This window comes from Varanus komodoensis, unplaced genomic scaffold (genome assembly GCF_004798865.1).
Source record: "Varanus komodoensis strain SLA01 unplaced genomic scaffold, ASM479886v1 scaffold33, whole genome shotgun sequence".
NCBI lineage: Eukaryota > Metazoa > Chordata > Lepidosauria > Squamata > Varanidae > Varanus > Varanus komodoensis.
Genome location: NW_025335817.1, coordinates 1,521,734 through 1,538,647, shown reverse-complemented (window position 1 = coordinate 1,538,647; position 16,914 = coordinate 1,521,734). Strand labels below are relative to the sequence as shown.

The 16,914-nt window shown below is 49.3% G+C and overlaps 1 protein-coding gene across 5 annotated transcripts in view; it reads right to left on the bottom strand.

Moving 5' to 3' along the window:
- FAM189A1 (family with sequence similarity 189 member A1) overlaps positions 1 to 16,914 on the bottom strand; it is a 157,609-nt gene that overhangs the window by 19,717 nt on the left and 120,978 nt on the right. For all 5 annotated transcript variants that reach the window (XM_044438689.1, XM_044438694.1, XM_044438692.1 and 2 more), the window contains one exon: positions 8,169 to 8,276. In XM_044438689.1, coding sequence (XP_044294624.1) covers positions 8,169 to 8,276 — 108 coding nt within the window. The remainder of the gene's footprint in view (positions 1 to 8,168; positions 8,277 to 16,914) is intronic.

Below are 16,914 nucleotides of genomic sequence, written 5' to 3'. Positions count from 1 at the left end.
TCCAGGGGTTGGACCCAATGGCTTTCATGGCCCCTTCCAGCTCTACTATTTTATGCACAAATATAATACATTTATATCTCTTTTAAAGCATGCATTTAAGGTTCCAGTGCTGTATGCTAACACCAGTTTGCATTATCAAGTGTACTTTTCTTGTAAGCAAGTTTGGGACATGATCCGTTGTGAAGAACACGTGCCCCCTATCTACGAATGGGTTATTTTCAAGTGATGGAACTGACGGAAATGAAATTCCCATGGGGTGCTGTCAGTGGATTGGTTTGTTGGTTGATGGGAGAGTTTAGATGCCCCCTTCTTTGGGAATGTGATTGTTGTTCTTATACTGAATTTTTCTTTTCATAAGGCTGTGCCTACCACTCTGGGATCCCCTGTGGATGAAGCTGGCTTAGACATGTGAAAGGCTTGCAAAAGAGACAAAAAAATCCTAAAGGGACGCCAGCTGGGATCTTCTGCAGGATGCAAGGCAAGGCGTCACAGTCAGGTTTCTTCATGTCTCTGTCTCAAGATACGCCGAACAAGACTGCTGATCGCCCTTCCAGAAAAAAGCGCAGCCCAGAGAAAGCCCCGTGCTGTCAGAACAAAATGAGAACTAATATTTCTCCCTTGCAGCCTGAAAAATACATTCAAACTAATCCTTTCACCAATTCCGTGGAAAATTTAAGGTGAGGTTACGAAGACTGTGATTTCCGGCACAGTTCATGTCTCCAATTCTGCAGGGCATTAAAATGAAAAATCCGCTGCATTGGGAACACGGTGCATAATTTGAGGAATCCTCTCCAACTCCAGAGTCATTATTGAGCACACAAGTCACCGAGACAGAGGGTGACTCATGAAGCATGGAAATCGGTTGGCTGGCAGCCCTGCATTGCTAAGAAATGGAGCAGAAGATCTCCCTCCATGCAAGACGGAGGCAGATGTGATGCGACGCAGCAAAGACGAATTCTCCAGTTTTGGTGGGTCTTTTATTTTTATTTCCCCCTTTTCATGTTTGATAAGTTTTGAGGTGGGTTTTATTTATTGGAAGTTCGGTTGCTGTGCCCTATTTCATTTTGTGCCGCGTTTATTGTAAAACCACCCCGAGACACTTCTAGTGGGTGGTATATAAAAGCTTATTTTATAAGCTTTTTATTTCATAACTAAAATTATTTATATTTTAATTATTTATAACAATAATTATGAGGATTATAAGAATTTGTTTGTGATAAATATAAACTAATACTAATCCTGATTATTTTATACATCATCTTTATTGACAAAGATTTTAATAAATAAAAATAAAATCTTTGTCAATAAAGATGATGTATAAAATAATAATTTATTTATTTTATAAATAAATCAAAGCTTTGGGCAAAAAGGAGAGCCAGGATGGCATAGCAGTTAGAGGACTGGACGAAGACTGGGGCGATCCAGGGTCCAGCCCCCACTTGGCCTTGATGCTCGCTGGGCAGCTTTGGGACCAGTCACAGACTCTCAGCCTGACCTACCTCACAGGGTTGTTGTGAGGATAAAATGGAGAGGTGGACCATCTTGGAAGCCGCCATGGGCTCCTGGCAAAAGCAAGGAAGGAAGGCAGGGTAGAATTGCAACCACAACTATAAATAAGAACTGGGATCCCTCAGTGGAGACCTTCCTGTAGCATCGCTGCCGCTGATGCGCCTCCTCTTCCTCATCCAGCGTTCTTGCTGCACAGAGAACCAGCAAGCAGCTGGTTCTTACAACTTATTTGTTGTAAGGTGCCCCGAGGCTTCGGCAAATGGGGCGGCATAAAAATGTTTTAATAAATAATAAATAAATAAAAACTGGCCAGGGCATCTCCGACACCTGGACTGCACCCTCCACCCCACCTTGCCTGGGCCAGAGGGAGAGGCAGGTGGCAGGTGTGTTGCAGTGTGAAGAGAGGAGTCCCAGGGCCATGCCAGCTGTGGCACCAACAGCCAGCTGCAACTCATAGAAGGGGCCAGAAGGCCATCGGGTCCAACCCCTGGATCGCAGAATCATAGAACCATGGAATAGTAGAGTTGGAAGGGCCATGAAGGCCATCGGGTCCAACCCCTGGATCGCAGAATCATAGAACATGGAATAGTAGAGTTGGAGGGGGCCATGAAGGCCATCGGGTCCAACCCCTAGATCGCAGAATCATAGAACCATGGAATAGTAGAGTTGGAAGGGGCCAGAAGGCCATCGGGTCCAACCTGCTGCTGCTGCAGGGCACCACGTCACACCATCCCACTCAGAGGGCTGCCCAGCCTCTTTTTGAATGTCTCTCGTGTGGGAGAGCCCAGCTGATGTCCGCACACTTGGGATCCAGGCAGGAAACACCCAGGGAAGTGGGTATGAATCCCCAAAGATGCTCCAATATGGAGCCGAAAAGGCGGCTGGGAACTGGGTGGGCAGGCCATGGCAGAGACAAATAAAGTGAGGGGATTGCAGGCCGGGGGAGCCTTATAATCTTAGAGCCCCTTGGAGTCAAGCGATGGCTTTTGCCGGCAGGTGAAACTGGAGACATGGAGAGAAGGTCTGCACCGTGCGATGCTCGGCTCCCCCATGGAGCAGGGGAATTGGCAGCCAGCCAGGAAAGCAAATGCAGCAGCTCGCCTGTTTTTTGGCACCTCCTGAAGGAGACAGAACAAGAACGGACAAAAATGGATTGCAGAAACGTACAGTGAGTAAGTACTGGAACAAACGTGCTTTGCAGGAATGACTGACAAAATAAAAGAAAATGAGCGCAGCGTCCAGTGAGAGGCAAAGAGGGCATCAACAAACAGTTATCTAACAGGATAATGACAGAGAAAGAAAAGAGGGGACTGTTTTAAGGGGGCCAGAAAATTGTTAAAATGGATGCAGGGTAACCCACTTGGTGAAAGGTTGGAGGGCACGACCTACGGGGAAAAGTTAAAGAACTGGGTGCTTTTAAATTCAGAAAAAGAGATGAATAAATGGGGATGTGAAAGTAATTTAATTATGCATGGTGGTGAGAGGACTGATTTCCTCCCTCTTGAATATCCCCATAAAATGGGCTACCAGCAAATTCAGTGGGGACAAAAGGAAATGATTGCTTCGCACATCACATTCTGGAAGTTATCACTGGATTAGGGTGCAGATTTAGACAGAAAAGGGGCTGTAACTTCTACCATGCTGGCCCGAAGACCCCGTTTTCTGTCTCACTTGCAAAGGATCGTGCCATTAGAGGAAGCAATGTTCCATGCACGCTGACGGCGCTTAATAGAAAAATAAATTATTTTGCTGTCATCGCTGTCACATGCCATCAAGTTGTCTCTGACTTTTGGTGACCCTATGGATGCACGTCCTCCCACATGCCCTTCCCTTGGCAGCCCTGCTCAGCTCCCGGCAACTCAAGCCAGGTCATTCTGACATCGTGCAAAACTTTACACCGGAAGACAGCTGCAGCTTTTAAACGGAATTCCCCAAGAAACAATTTGGATAGGGTTATCCAGCCCTGAAAGTTTTGGGGACAGGTTGGGAGGATTAAGGGGAGGGGGTGGGTGTCTGTGCAGGGCGCAGGGGATGGAGGTTTTGTACAAAAATTAATGCCTTGAAGGCACCGCCCAGATAAAAAGGAGCACAAAGAAGGGAGAAATATTGACCAAGCGTTCAGAGGAAGGACAGACTTGTGCTCTTTGGGCTCATCTGGGAAAAGAGGAACAAGAAGAGATTAGACAATTCTGGGAAGGTGCGTTTGCCAGAATGTATATTTAATCCCCTCCCCCCCCGCCGCCTCTGCCGCACTCATAAAAAAAGATTTTAACTTGCACAAAAAGGACCTCAGTGTTACATTGCCCTGAATAGCCGTGGTTATTCTCCGAGGTGTTTGATGTTATACCCAGCTGCGCAAACTGCCTCTTCTTGGCTCAGGGTTCAAGATCAGTGCTAGCGACTGAACCACCATGGCAGCAAGGCAGAAAAAATGCCTTTGCACACGCGGGAGTCTGACTCTTACAACAGCCTCATGCTTAGCTAGAATTGGCAGGAGCGACAAAATAAGACACCAAATGAGTCCTGTAATGCTACCAAGAGTTGTTTTGGATGTGGGGGAGAAAAAGAAAGCGAGTCTGAGCAACACAAGGATCAAAGAAAAAGGCTACTAAATCGAACCCCCGGAAGTGCTCAGGTGTGAGGAATAAAGACTTAACATGGCACGGTTTCCTCCTGGTGGCTCTTCCCTCCCCTCCCTGCTCAAGTGCCCATGAATCTTGGCCGGGGCAAGCGAAGGGAGAGGCACCGATGGCCCGTTTCCCAAGCGGGGACGGGCCATGGGCTCCGCATCCCCGCCGGCCTCTCCAGCTGAAAAAGTCACTGCCTGCAGGACATGCGTGAAGGATCTGGCTCTGTTTGGAGCAGCGGGGGTGGGGTGGGGGGGCTTACGAAAAGCTTTTTTGGGCCACGAGGCCCACATCCCCAGGGCACATACGAGCATGCAGGTTCAAACCCCCCATCACCCTCTGAGAGGTTGGGGTGGCGCCACACCAGCGTTGGGGTCCATACGGGGGCCCAAAGTGCTCATGAACCTCTGCTTTATACGCACATGTGCCCCTCAGAACCCAAGAAAAGCCACACTGGGTTAAACAGTGCTCCACCCAATCCTCCAGTTGTTTATACGCTTGCTTATGGTTGTTGTTTCTGGTTTATTTATTTTCCAATTGGGAGTTTCACCAAAACAAAGCCAAGCAAAAGCTGATGCAAAAGGAAAGGGGAAGGAAAACCTTATAGGCATGTTTTGGTTGTGGAGCTCCGGTTTAAAAGCATTATGCTTTCTATCTCAGAGACACAATGCCAAGCAGGTCCTAAAGAGCACCAGCTTGCATGCAGGAAATGTTTCCCCCTTTGATCAGATTATTTGCTTTGTTTTTAATTCTCACCCCCTTTTGAGGTTCATTGAGGTGAGCCCCAAAAGGCACGTCACCAAGAGCAGATGGCCTTGAAGTGGACTAGAAATAAGCAAACACCCTGCGCAGTTGGCTGGAGCTGGGGTCAGACTAGATGGCCTGGGAGGTCCCCTCTGACTTGCTCTGTTTCTCTGTTTCTAACTTCCTTTCCTTCACAACACCTGTGCTGCAGGCTACATGGGCGTGGGATATGCATTTGCCTGGTGCTGGGCCTTTGGAAAAAAAACAACGCTTTATTTGCACCCTGCTGATTAAAGATTGTCATATGAATCCAGGGCATTAGCACACCTTTCTTCCAGCCTGAGGGAAGCAAGCTCATTTTGATTTGGGCTGGGGATGATGGCAGAGGAGCAAAGAATAGTTTAAGGTGCATGTAACATGCCTACTATGGGATGCTGGGCAGAACTGATGGAAATTGAAACCCCATTGTTTGCTCTATAGAGTATGCCCTTGTATCCCAAAATTGAGATATATAGACACCAGAGATGTGCATTGAGATGTGGAGAGAATCTTGCAACAGAGCCGAAGAAGAGGCTTTGTAAGGAGTCGGGGACTTGGCTGCCTCTGGGAGCAACATTTGGGCCGCTCCAGTGGCTGCCACAGGAAGAGCAATTAACGGAAAATGCATTAAAAGCAAACAGCCAGCTCGCCACGGATGTTGTGACAAGCTGCTCTCTTGTGCCAAACGGTTCAGTTTAGCTCATCTGCGCTTTTAACTGTCCTGCATTGTCTACGGAATGCTAAAACGGACAAGCTGAAGTTGCAGATAAGGTAAATCTGACCTTCTTCATGCCTCATATTCACTTCCAAGTTTCTGTCGTGCGCATGCACTCGGGTGAGGTTCCCAGGTGCGCACGGGAGGCGGAGGGCCGTGGTGGGAATGGCGGCTCAGGCCCGGCGGAGGGGGAGTGGACGGCTGACGCAGCCGTGGCCCAGCGTTCTCGCCCGATCCTGGAGCCATTGAGGCTGGTGAGGCCCCGGCGGCCCAAACCCTCCCGGCGAGTCCGCCCGAGCCGGCTCCGGGTCCAAGCACTTCGCAGACGACCACTGAGCCCCCTCCCACTCCTGATGGTGGGAAGGAGCCGGCAGAGAACAGGCTGGGGAGGGGTTCTGGGGAGGAGACCTGACCCCCCAGGAGACGTGGATGCAAGAGCCCGCTGGTGCACCCACTGGCTGGGCCGACTGGGGGCTCAATGGGGAGAGCGTTGGAGCCGCTTCCATAGCACGCCCCCCTCCAGAGACCAGTCCTGAAGGGCGCATAAGCAGAGCTTTGGGCAAAGGGGGGCAGAGCGAGGGGTCACCTTCCTGCCTGGAGTGCGTGTTTCGGAGGTTGTGAATGCCTTGTAGCTGTAAGGAACAATGACTCTTAATAATTGCTGAAGTGCTTGTCTCGTCTGGGAGGGGAGGCTAGCTCACGACAGTGCCATTTTGATGGTGATGGTTTTCAATGCTGTGCAAGAGCCAACGGGGGGCTGGGAGGGACTCAGACCATGCCTGGATCTGGCCGATTGCTGGCTACTCTCCCGCGCTTGGACTAGCCTCTTCTCCGGGGTCTCAGAAGCCCCTTTCTTCTCCTGCTCCCTGGCCCTGTTCGTTGGGAGCTGCAGGGGCTGAACTGGGACCCTCGCACGAAAAGGACTGTGGAGCCAGACCCTGCTCCCCGAGTCGGCCTCCTCACGGCCCCCTTGCCAGTCAGAGGCCCTTCCCGCTCCGACAGAGCCCACTGCACTTCCTGGGAATAGGTGCAGTTTTTCCTCCTGGAGAAGAAGGCCGTGTGTTTCCACAAGGCTACCCTTGCCGCACACGCTGCTTCTTCACGGTTCCACACCTGCTTTGCTGACAAATGTTCCTAGACCATCACACCCACTCGCACCAGGAGTGGTCATGATGCGTCTCCGAGATGCTCAGAAAGAGGGGGGAAAGTGGGCCCCGATTTGCATCACATTTGCATATGCTGATTGGTCTTTTTATGAACCAATTTCTGGGCTGTCTTTCAGGGCAGATGGCCTCCCAAGAAGACCTACAACGTTAGCATCTGTATCATAAAAACCTGGTAGCAAGGCAGCAAAGATGCATAAAACACCAATGATAAAACAGTCCTAAAAGATCACAACATAATTGCAGAACAGTCTAACAGAACTCAGCTGGGGAAGCCCAGAGTGAAGAAGAGGAGGACGGTAGAGAAGGCTGCCACAGGTGAGCTGGGTACCTGCTTGTGGGCAGCCACGCTTCCCTACAGGAGGCCTTTAACCTGCCACTTTCCCGAAGCTTCTGCTGCTGGAATCCTTGTGAGATTAAGACCTGCTTTATTTGCACATTTTCTCCTTAGCTATTTCCCCCTCTGTGCCCCATCACCCAGCCCAAAGACATCACTGCAGTATGGCGGAATTGCAAAGATGCATGAGATCCTTGTTCTGGTTCATTCCACCACTTGCTGATAATACCACACTTTCCTCACTCTAAAAATCCCCTGGACACTGTGCAAGGCGTCTGCAAACTACCGCGAGCGCAGTGCGGTGTTGCGAGCTCACGACAAATGCTTTCTGCAGAGGAGCGTTCCAAGGCCCCCGCTCTCCCGGCTTTTTGTTGCTCGAACATTTTTGAGAACATGTTAAAAACTGGACAGCTCTTCATATTGGTGTACATTTCCTAAGGAGGGGGTAGTCAGGCATGCCCACTCACAGCCATGGGATGCAGCTCTGGGTTCCTTGGAAGAGGAGGAAATGGAATATAAATGCAATAACGAATAACTAATGATTACTCCCCACTTTCCAAGCTTGAAATGGGGAGGCAGACCTGGTCCTTGGAGAGCCCATTCGTATTGCACAGGTAAAGCAAGGCCATCTATCACCACCACCACCTTCTTCATAACAACAACAATAACAACAACAACAATTTTATTATTAATTTGATTGTTAAATTATCATCATATAATTACTATTCTATTATTATAGACTATTATAATATTAATGTAATGTTATCATTTTATAATAAACTATACTTTTATTAATAATGATGTTATTATTATAAAATAAACTATAACTTACAATTACTATTATAATAATTTTATCATCATCATCATCATCATCTCTACGAAGCTCTCTGGACGGCTCACACCAGTCATCTTAGAATCCTACTCTGAAGTCCCCCATCCAGGGTCTAACCAGCCCTGGCCCTGCTTAGGTTCCAGGGTCAGGCAGGGATCAGGCACCACCAGCCCTCTGGAGGCTCCCCCTGCGATTCACTCACCATTTGCAGCACGTCAGAGGAGACCATCTGCATGCAGCACATCGCGGTCGCCAGCGCACAGACAATGGTGGAGATAATATTGAGCGCGCACACGCTGAACAACAGGTCCTGCGGAAAAAAGGGAGACACGGGCCGAATGTCACTCCTTATCTCAGCAAGACAGACGACGGCTGCTGAAAACATCTCTTGCAGATGGGATACTAAGCGTGTCAGTGGTTATCAGCCAGACGGGGGTCTTTATTAGGCCTGTCCTGTTTATCCTGCATGGAGGTAACCCTTTCGTGGCTCAGCACTAATGTCGGATCCATGTGGAAAAGTGGAAAGTACGCAGCCACAGAACGCGCCTTTTAAAATGTTTGCACTGCGGTCAGAAAAGCTACGCCAGCAGAATCCCAGTGGGGCAGCTATTAAGCATATTTCTGTTCTTATTAGTCTGTTATATTCTGCTGGCACTGGAAAGAGACATGCCTGGCTTCTACACAGCTGATTAATTTGTAATGTGGGGTGGGGGGAAGGAACCCAGACGGCCAAACATTGCCTATGGCATGAGGCAAACATTTAGAGGATTGATTCCTGGGATTTCTGTGCTAAAGAATTTCCGCAGGGATGAGAATGGCACCGATCCGCCTGAGTCCCGGCAAGATGCTGCTAGTCAAAGCATGCAAGCCTCGAGTAGGTGAGCCAGAACTTCAGTGCAAGACCAGGACATGGCTTCTGAATGGGTCTAAGGAGAGACCAGCAAGGCGAACCTTGGCTCATGCCAAGGTCAGTACCAGCTCAGCACTGAATGGATCACTCAGCAGAACGGATGCAAGAAGATCGGAGTGAGATGCAGCGACAGAGAGGACTGAGAAGGCCGTTTTAGCAGAGCAGCCGGGAAGCACGTGCGCCAGTAAATCTGCTTTGGGCAGAGGAACGGAGAGAAGGCAGGAAAGGAGGTCTTCGGAAACACAAGAAAACCTTGTGAAAGAAAACCTGGTTTCAGCAGAGGCTGGTTTCCACTAGGAGTCTGCTCCGACTCTGGGACTCCGTTCCACCTCATTTAGGACTTTGTAGAACATGGGTGGGAAACCGTTCCAGCCCCGCCGGCTGGACTGACATGCACTGGGGGCTGGATGATGTCAGAGGGGGGTCCCCAGAATCCTCTCCCCCAGTGTCATCTGACCCTCCTGACTTGGTAGGCTGAAAGGACACCTGCTCTTGCCTCGTGCTTTGAGATAAGAGTGGGATTTTGCCTTCCAGGGCTGGTGCTATCCATCTCCAGCACTGAAAACAGAAAAGGGAGCACTGCACAAAGATTGTGAATTTAAGGACGGGTGGTTGCGTGCCTCTCCCTGGAAGCTTTGCAGGACTGGGGACTCTTAAGAGTCCGGACCGTCCCTTTAGTTCAGACTTTTACATGGACTCGCCTTCAATGAATGGAAATATAACACTCTAGTCAACAACGGCATCGATTTTTAAAAAATGCCTCTTACCTGCAAGAGCAGAGGAAGTCTGCAGGCTTTATGAAATGCCGAATGGAAATGTTCAGCAAATCCCCGCATGGCATAAAATCAATTGCAAATTTACTCTGGTTTTAGTCATGGAAGGTGGGATTTTAAAATCCATATGTTTCTTTCTAGCTCCCCTTTGCTATCTGAACCTCAGCTCTGGATTCTGGACTAGGAGCCTTTGCATCAGAAAACCTGGACATCTGCAAACTCTGCTGGCCTGCAGGTGGTGAGGGGGGGGGGGCTCAGTTATTTCTAGGGGGTGCAGAGAAGTTTCTGGGGTGCAGGCTGTGTACCAGTTCACAACCACAGCTTACAGCTCTCAATGTTTTCTTACAAATACGCACATAAAGAAAAATGGGCATATAATCCTGTATAGGCCATACAAATTGCATTTTGAATTTCCTGTTAAGCACGGAACACATGCTTAGATTGCTTTGCTGCAGCTGACCCATAAGCTTATGGCCACAGACTATGAATTATCATTCATAAATTCCTTTGTTTCGTTAGTGATCTTGATTTATTATGTGGATCCTTCTTCTTGCCTTCAGTTTATTCATGGGAGAACAAGAAGCGTGAGTCAAGCGGCAAAACGCCGGGGCACCACCACAGAGAAGGCCCCCCTCCGAGTATGTTCTCGCCTAACCTCCTTCAAGGGGGGTCCCCAGAACAGGGCCTCTGCTGCAGATCTTAGGGGGTGGGAGGGCATGTAGGGAAAAAGACGTCCCTTCAGGTTTAGGGCTTTATAGGTCAATAGCAGCACCTTAAATTGGGCCCGGACTTCCATGGGGAGCCAGTGAAGAGGACTGGTGTTATATGGGAAGAGTGACAGGCCCCCGACAGCAACCTGGCAGCTCTATTTTGCACCAATTGAAGTATCCGGACCATCTTCAAGGGCAGCCCCACGTAGAAAGCGTCACAATAGTCCAACTGGGAAATTCATTTCCACAGCATTTGCAGAAGCTAATTGGCATGTTTAATTCTGTGACTATCACTTGAACGCAAGGAGAGATTTTATCACAGCAGGAAAGGTTGCAGCCAGGTGAATTGGGTACCTGGCTCTTTACTCAGCTGTCCAAGAACTGATGGGTGACTTCATGTGGTTTCCTGGCTCGGTAAGGTTCTTCCTTATCTCTTAATCAGACATGGACTAGGCAGCCCTTCAAACAGAGGACAGTCCCTGTAAAGTAGGACATATGGCCACCTTAAGAGAGTGTGGCCAGTGGGAGTGTCCAGAGATCGGGGCTGAGAGCCTGCGGGGTCGCCACTCTTGCCCCAGGCGGGCCAGCCTAATTTTTTCTTATTTTCAGTGTTGCTCTGAGTCAGCACATCCTTGAAGCATCATTACGAAAGACGCTTTTGTCATCCTCTCCCGTGGCTTGTGGGAAAGCATCGGAGGTATTCCATGCCAAGTATGCATGCAAAATTGCCCCCATTATCCAGAGAAGTCACTGTACCTAATTAAAGACCGCCACTCCTAATGTTAAGTGGCAGAAGGCGGGGAAGAGGAACATCTGGAAAATTAAAGCCATAAATAATGTTTCTTCTCATTCCCCTCCTCTGGCTCTCGAAGTTTAATTAATACCCATCTATTTTTCCCCTCCTTCTCAGAATAAGGATGACATTCTTGTTTTTCCCAGTGCCTAAGAAAGGGAAATCTTGCTTTGTTTCAAAAGAACGACAGCCTGCTCTGTAGGAGAGTCCCGCACCACAGGCAGGATAACTTGCAAGCAGGTGCACTGTGCTCGAAACAAAGCAAATTTCTGTGAGAGATAAGATTAGATGAATATCAGCAGGCAAGACTAATTAACATTTCAGAGACACAACGAGGTGGGGTCTGTGGGGCAAGGGCCCTATCCTGCTTCCTGACCCAGCTGCTCAACATTGACTCCGAGCAACTAGGGAGAAGGAATCTGGGTTTGGACAGGCGGGTGGGGGTGCCGCTGCGCAGGAATTAGGACAAAGCCAACACTGGCTCTGATGGGTCCCTGGGTGGCACCAAGCGTCTGAATGCACACTGGGGATGTGCTGGAGGCCACATCTGGGCCATGGAGGCCCACGGTGCTGATGCGCAAGCCACCAGGGCAGGGAATGGCCACCTGCCAAGGACAACCCCCTAAGTGCCAGTCCTTGCTGACCCTTTCTGGGATGACCTTCCAAACCAACGGAACTGTACAGGGAGGGAGGGAGAGAGGATGCAATTCAGTGGCTCACACTGAAAGAAAAGAAAGCAGAGCCAAAATGTAGGGGGGAAATCTTGCAAGGCCCCAGTAAATGCCGAGTAGCCTTGAGTTAAAAGAACGGTGCGGAAACCTATTTTGAGACACAGGCTTATGCCCGTTTCGACAAAGAAAAGGCGTACAACTCTTAGCATGCTGGTATGAAAAGGGGATTAGACGCACGCAGAAGGGATTGCACAGCAATCCGCCACAACGGCTAAATGGAGCCTCCACGGTCGGAGGGAGTCTAGCTTTGAATATCAGCTACTCTGGAGGGCAGCAGGACTGGGAGATGGCCTCCACCCCTGCTTGTGGTTTCCCAGAGGCTGGCCACTGGACTGGGCGAGGCAGTTCTTCAGTCAGATCCAGCAGGACAAAGTCAACACCGGCTCCGATGGGTCCCCGGAGAGTGGAGAGAAGCCAGAAGCGGGCAATTGCCACTTTCCCATGTGTGCAACCACAACTCCCAAGAGCCTCAGCTGGCCCTTCCGATGGTGAGGAACATTCCGTGTTGTCTGTTGCCCACCCTGGAGAAAGAGTTCCACGCAGCAGGTCTGACGCTGAATGGAAATTCCTTTAAAAAAGCAGCAGCTAAGAGAGCCATGCTTGATCTGGATCAGGCCCAGGTCCAACGGGGTCGGCGTTCTGCTCCCACTGAAGCTGCTAGCCTCCTTGGGGGTCGCTCAGGAGTTGGGCTCAAGCAGAAGACCTCAAGTCCTTTCATACTTCGTGGCCAGTGACTCCCCAACTTCACTTCCAGAGGTTTGCACACACAAAAGGCAAGATCAGGGGCCAGTTGGGGGAACTTTCCACACAACAGAAACCTGCCTGATCCCTTTATGTTTGCTCACCCACCTCGGGCGCACCACTCGCGTCTCACGCACAAGCGTGCACAGGGAGGGACGGCGCCCTGGTGCGCACAGAGCACTTTTGGACACTGATAGAATGCTCTCACTGACATGCACCTCATGCGTCAGCACCAATGTGACTTGGAGCGCTCATAAATCAGCGGCTGCTGAAAAGGGAAAGCACTTTCTGCTGATGCTTGGAAAAGCTCAATTTGGAAATTAAGCCATTGCTCCGTGGTCGGTGGCCACTCTCACAGCTAGAAGCGCTACATAATGATTTTTAAATGATTCTGCTAAAGGGGAATTAAGTCAATGCGTTTGATGCATTACTCAAGAAGAATGCAATGTTTGGAAACAAAAAGCACTCCAAGTGTCAGGAATTTTGGTTTTCCTCGTCAGTCCTCTCTTGCCCAGTTAGTGAGGAAACAAGAACAGTATTAGATGCATAATAACCTGAGAATGGTCCGAAGGGGCATGAGGCATCTGCCATGGGGAAGCTAAGCAAGTTTGGGGCTGGCCTGAGCTTGGAGGGGAGTCCCCCCCCCCCCCGGGAACCTGGGCATGGAGCCACATGGTGTTCCAACATGGGAAAAAGGTGGGAGATTAATATAAGGGATAAATAAATAAAACCACGGGTACCACTACTAAGATGTTGCTGAATCCGGAAAGACTTCTTACACGAATTAAGTGATCAGTAGCCTGCAAATTACATGAACCCACTTCAGTAAACAAACTTTAAGACCACAGGAACTGTTTTGTTGAATCAAGTCTGCCGAGTCCTCAGCACCCTCTTTCCAAAGCTGGCCAGCCAGGGAGAAACAGGATTGCACAGAGCTGCCTCCTCCTATCATGTATCTTTAAACCAGACTTGACCTGGGCAATTCTTCAAGCGAGTCAGTCTGGAGTTTAGCTACCACAACAGCATGTCTCATGAGCATGAGAGAAAGCATGTCTCTCTCCCTCACCCAGAGATGCACTTGGCTTGTGGAAATGCCATCGGACAGTTCTCCCAACGGATACCCTCAGCCTCCTCCCTCAAGTCCAGGACTCTGCATCAATGGCACCAGAATGGAAACCTACAAATGCAAGCTAAAATTAGCTCACAGCTTGGAGAAGTTAAATGCTTTGGAGAAGAGCCTTCCTATATTATCATTCGAAAAAAAAATCCCAGAGGTATCTTTTGCAGCCCTGGCAATTTAAACAGACAGAAGTCACATTCTTCTTCTTATTTTTTTGCATTGCTGTGCTCCACCGAGTGTTGCCTGCAGTTAATCCAAATCCAATCACACAATAACAACTTCTCTGCAGAAGAATGACAGCTTAGTACTACGAATGCCATTCTTCCATGGCCCTTAAACCTGGCTCTGTTTAACACACACACGCACGCACACACACAGTGGCAGCTTCTCTGGGCATCTTACATACATCAAAACATGTTTACTTCTCTTCAAAGCAAGTCCTTTTAAGTCTGCGGTGGATGAGCAGCCTCTATAATCTTGGAAAATTACAGTGATTTCCAAACTTCTTCATTCTTTTGACAGGGTTGCTCTCTATCATGCACTGAAGAAGGGCTAAAACACAGGTCCTGGTTTATAAATACCCAAGCGACACGCTTATATCAAAGGCCAGTATGTAAAACCCCAGGTCTCGGCTCTGAGAGGGCAAAAGCCCCCTGCCCTGACGCTTTGCTCCTTGTTTATAAATCCAAATTGTGGCTGACATCACCAATTGTGGGGTCCCTTACCCAGGGCCAGGCCGGAGGGTGGCTTGGATGCGCCACACAACATGGCCCGATGCTTTATTCCAATTATCCTGCTTTTCCCTCTTGTGGGGAATGCGAGGTGCCTTCCGCAGCTCTGTGTAGTTCTCACAACACCATCCCTTTGCAAAACCTAGGCTGAGGAGGAGAGAGTGGCCCGGACTCACACAGGGAGCCGCATAGCCGAGGGGGGACTAGAACCTGGTTCTCTAGGGCTGCTCCTAGTGGGCACTGGAGTATTGCTCCGTGGAAGATGGGTCCTTGAGGCAGCCAGTGCTGGCCTACCTAGGAAAGTGGCGCAGACGGCAGAATTCTAACGGAAAGGATGGGCAGCGGATCAGATTTGCCCGGTCCCCTCTGGATGCATTGGATGACAACAGCTGCAAGGACGTAAGAGGAGGCTTGCTGGATCGGGAGCCCGATGGGGAAATCGCACAAGCAGGACGTGAGCGAGGCAGTGCTCCCCTGATCACGCCATGCCAGCTGGGAGCCACGGGAGTCGCAACCCGACGCAGCTGGAGGGCCACAGGTTTGGGGAAGTCTGATCCCATTGCCTCTCCCAAGCACCCTCGGGGAACAGTCCAAATTAAGAGAGGCGCTCGGCCCCAGAAAGTGCTGCTACCCAGTCCAGCTCCCATGGGCATCCTCGGGGAAATCGGATGCGATGCACATCTAATTCCCTCGGGCGAGATCCATTCCACGAACCCGGAAAGGGCAGAACTCGCGTGCAAAGGTGAAAGGCCCATGCATGATCCACAGCCGTAAAGACGGTGGCCCAGGTTCATCGCCATCTAGATCTAAAAGCAAGCCAGGCCCGGCAATGCCATAAAGACAACTTCTTTTCCCCATGATTGACTTCAATTACAGTGCTTCATTGCTTATATAGCCACAATCACCTGAAGAGAGATAATGAGCAGTAAAGCTTTTTCACCCATGAAATTGCTCTCCATGTACTGCCTTTAGTTGGGAAACTCAAGGACAGGCATGCCTTTCAAAAAAAAAAAAAGATTACAAAAGACGGCAGTCGGACCGGTTGGTGCTGCAGAAAGCAGAACCGCTCCCCTGGAATCCTTCTTGGAGCGTGTTCGATGCAGTTGTGCAGCTGAGAGGTAAGGAAACCGAATGGACTCCTTGGAATGCGAGCAGCTGAGGCCAAGATGGCTGGAACTGGGGGTGACGTCTATGAGGAAGGCAAGTATCTCCATCAAACCCCTCCCCAGGAACGCTGTAACTGCTACCCACCTGCAAAGCTGCAGGGGCTTATTCCATCTGCTTTTGGAAGGAAAGCAATTTGCTTTTTATCTTCTGAAGTAATGTGCACATCAGGACCGCTAACCTTTGGATTTTGCCTACCTCTGAATTTTGACATTCCATTCTTGGATTTAAAAAAAAGCAGCCAAATGCACAGAAGTTTGCATTTTATGAGAACGTATGTTCAGAAATGCATTTTTAAATATTTACCGTTGTGTGGATTTTCTAAATTGCAGATTAATGCAAAAACAAGAAGGGATCTTTGAACTCAAGTTTAACTGAGAGAGGCTGGAAATTGACTTTATCTTTCCAGCTCTTTATTGGCAAATTTGCTCTTCCTTATCATAATTGACTGGGTAGCAAGGACCGTCCTGATAGCCCGGCCAGGACTGCCATTGCTGACTGGAAGGGCAGGAAGTTCTCTGAGGAGGGCACGCTCTTTCTCCTGTGCACACTGAACCCGAGGAGCAATCAGGAAGATCTTGTGAGAATCTAGAACTGGCTCCCCATTGAAGTCCGGGCCCAATTCATGGTGTTGGTTATCACCTACAAAGCCCTGAACGGCTTGGGACCCGGATACCTAAAGGAGCGCCTGCGTCTATATATGCCCAGCCGCCCCTTGAGATCTGCGGGAGAGGCCCTTCTCCGGGAGCCCTCCGTGAAGGATATTAGGAGGGTGAGTACTCGGAGGAGGGCTTTCTCTGCGGTGGCGCCCCGTCTATGGAATGCGCTCCCCAGAGAGGTCCGCCTGGCGCTGTCGTTATTTGTTTTTCGGCGCCAGGCCAAGACCTTTTTATTTAAACGCTGTTTTAACTGTTAATGGTTTACTTGTTGATTTTAAATTGACCAGGCTGTTTCCACTATTTTATTTCATGTATTTTATTTACTTGATGATTTTTTTGTATTTTATATGGGATTTTAATGATTGTAAGCCGCCCCGAGGCTCATGTGATGGGGCGGCATATAAGTTGCCTAAACAAACAAACAAATAAATAAATAAGATCCCTGATGTAAGCATAATTTTTACAATTCAAAATGCATTTATGAATCACCCTGTATTATAAAAGCCTCTTTGGGAATGTTTTGTGGACAAATGTTAGAAAATGGTTTTATGACACAGATGCCCGAATTCAGAATCTAACCGTTCATATTCTCACCTCCCTGCCAGGAGTTGCCCTG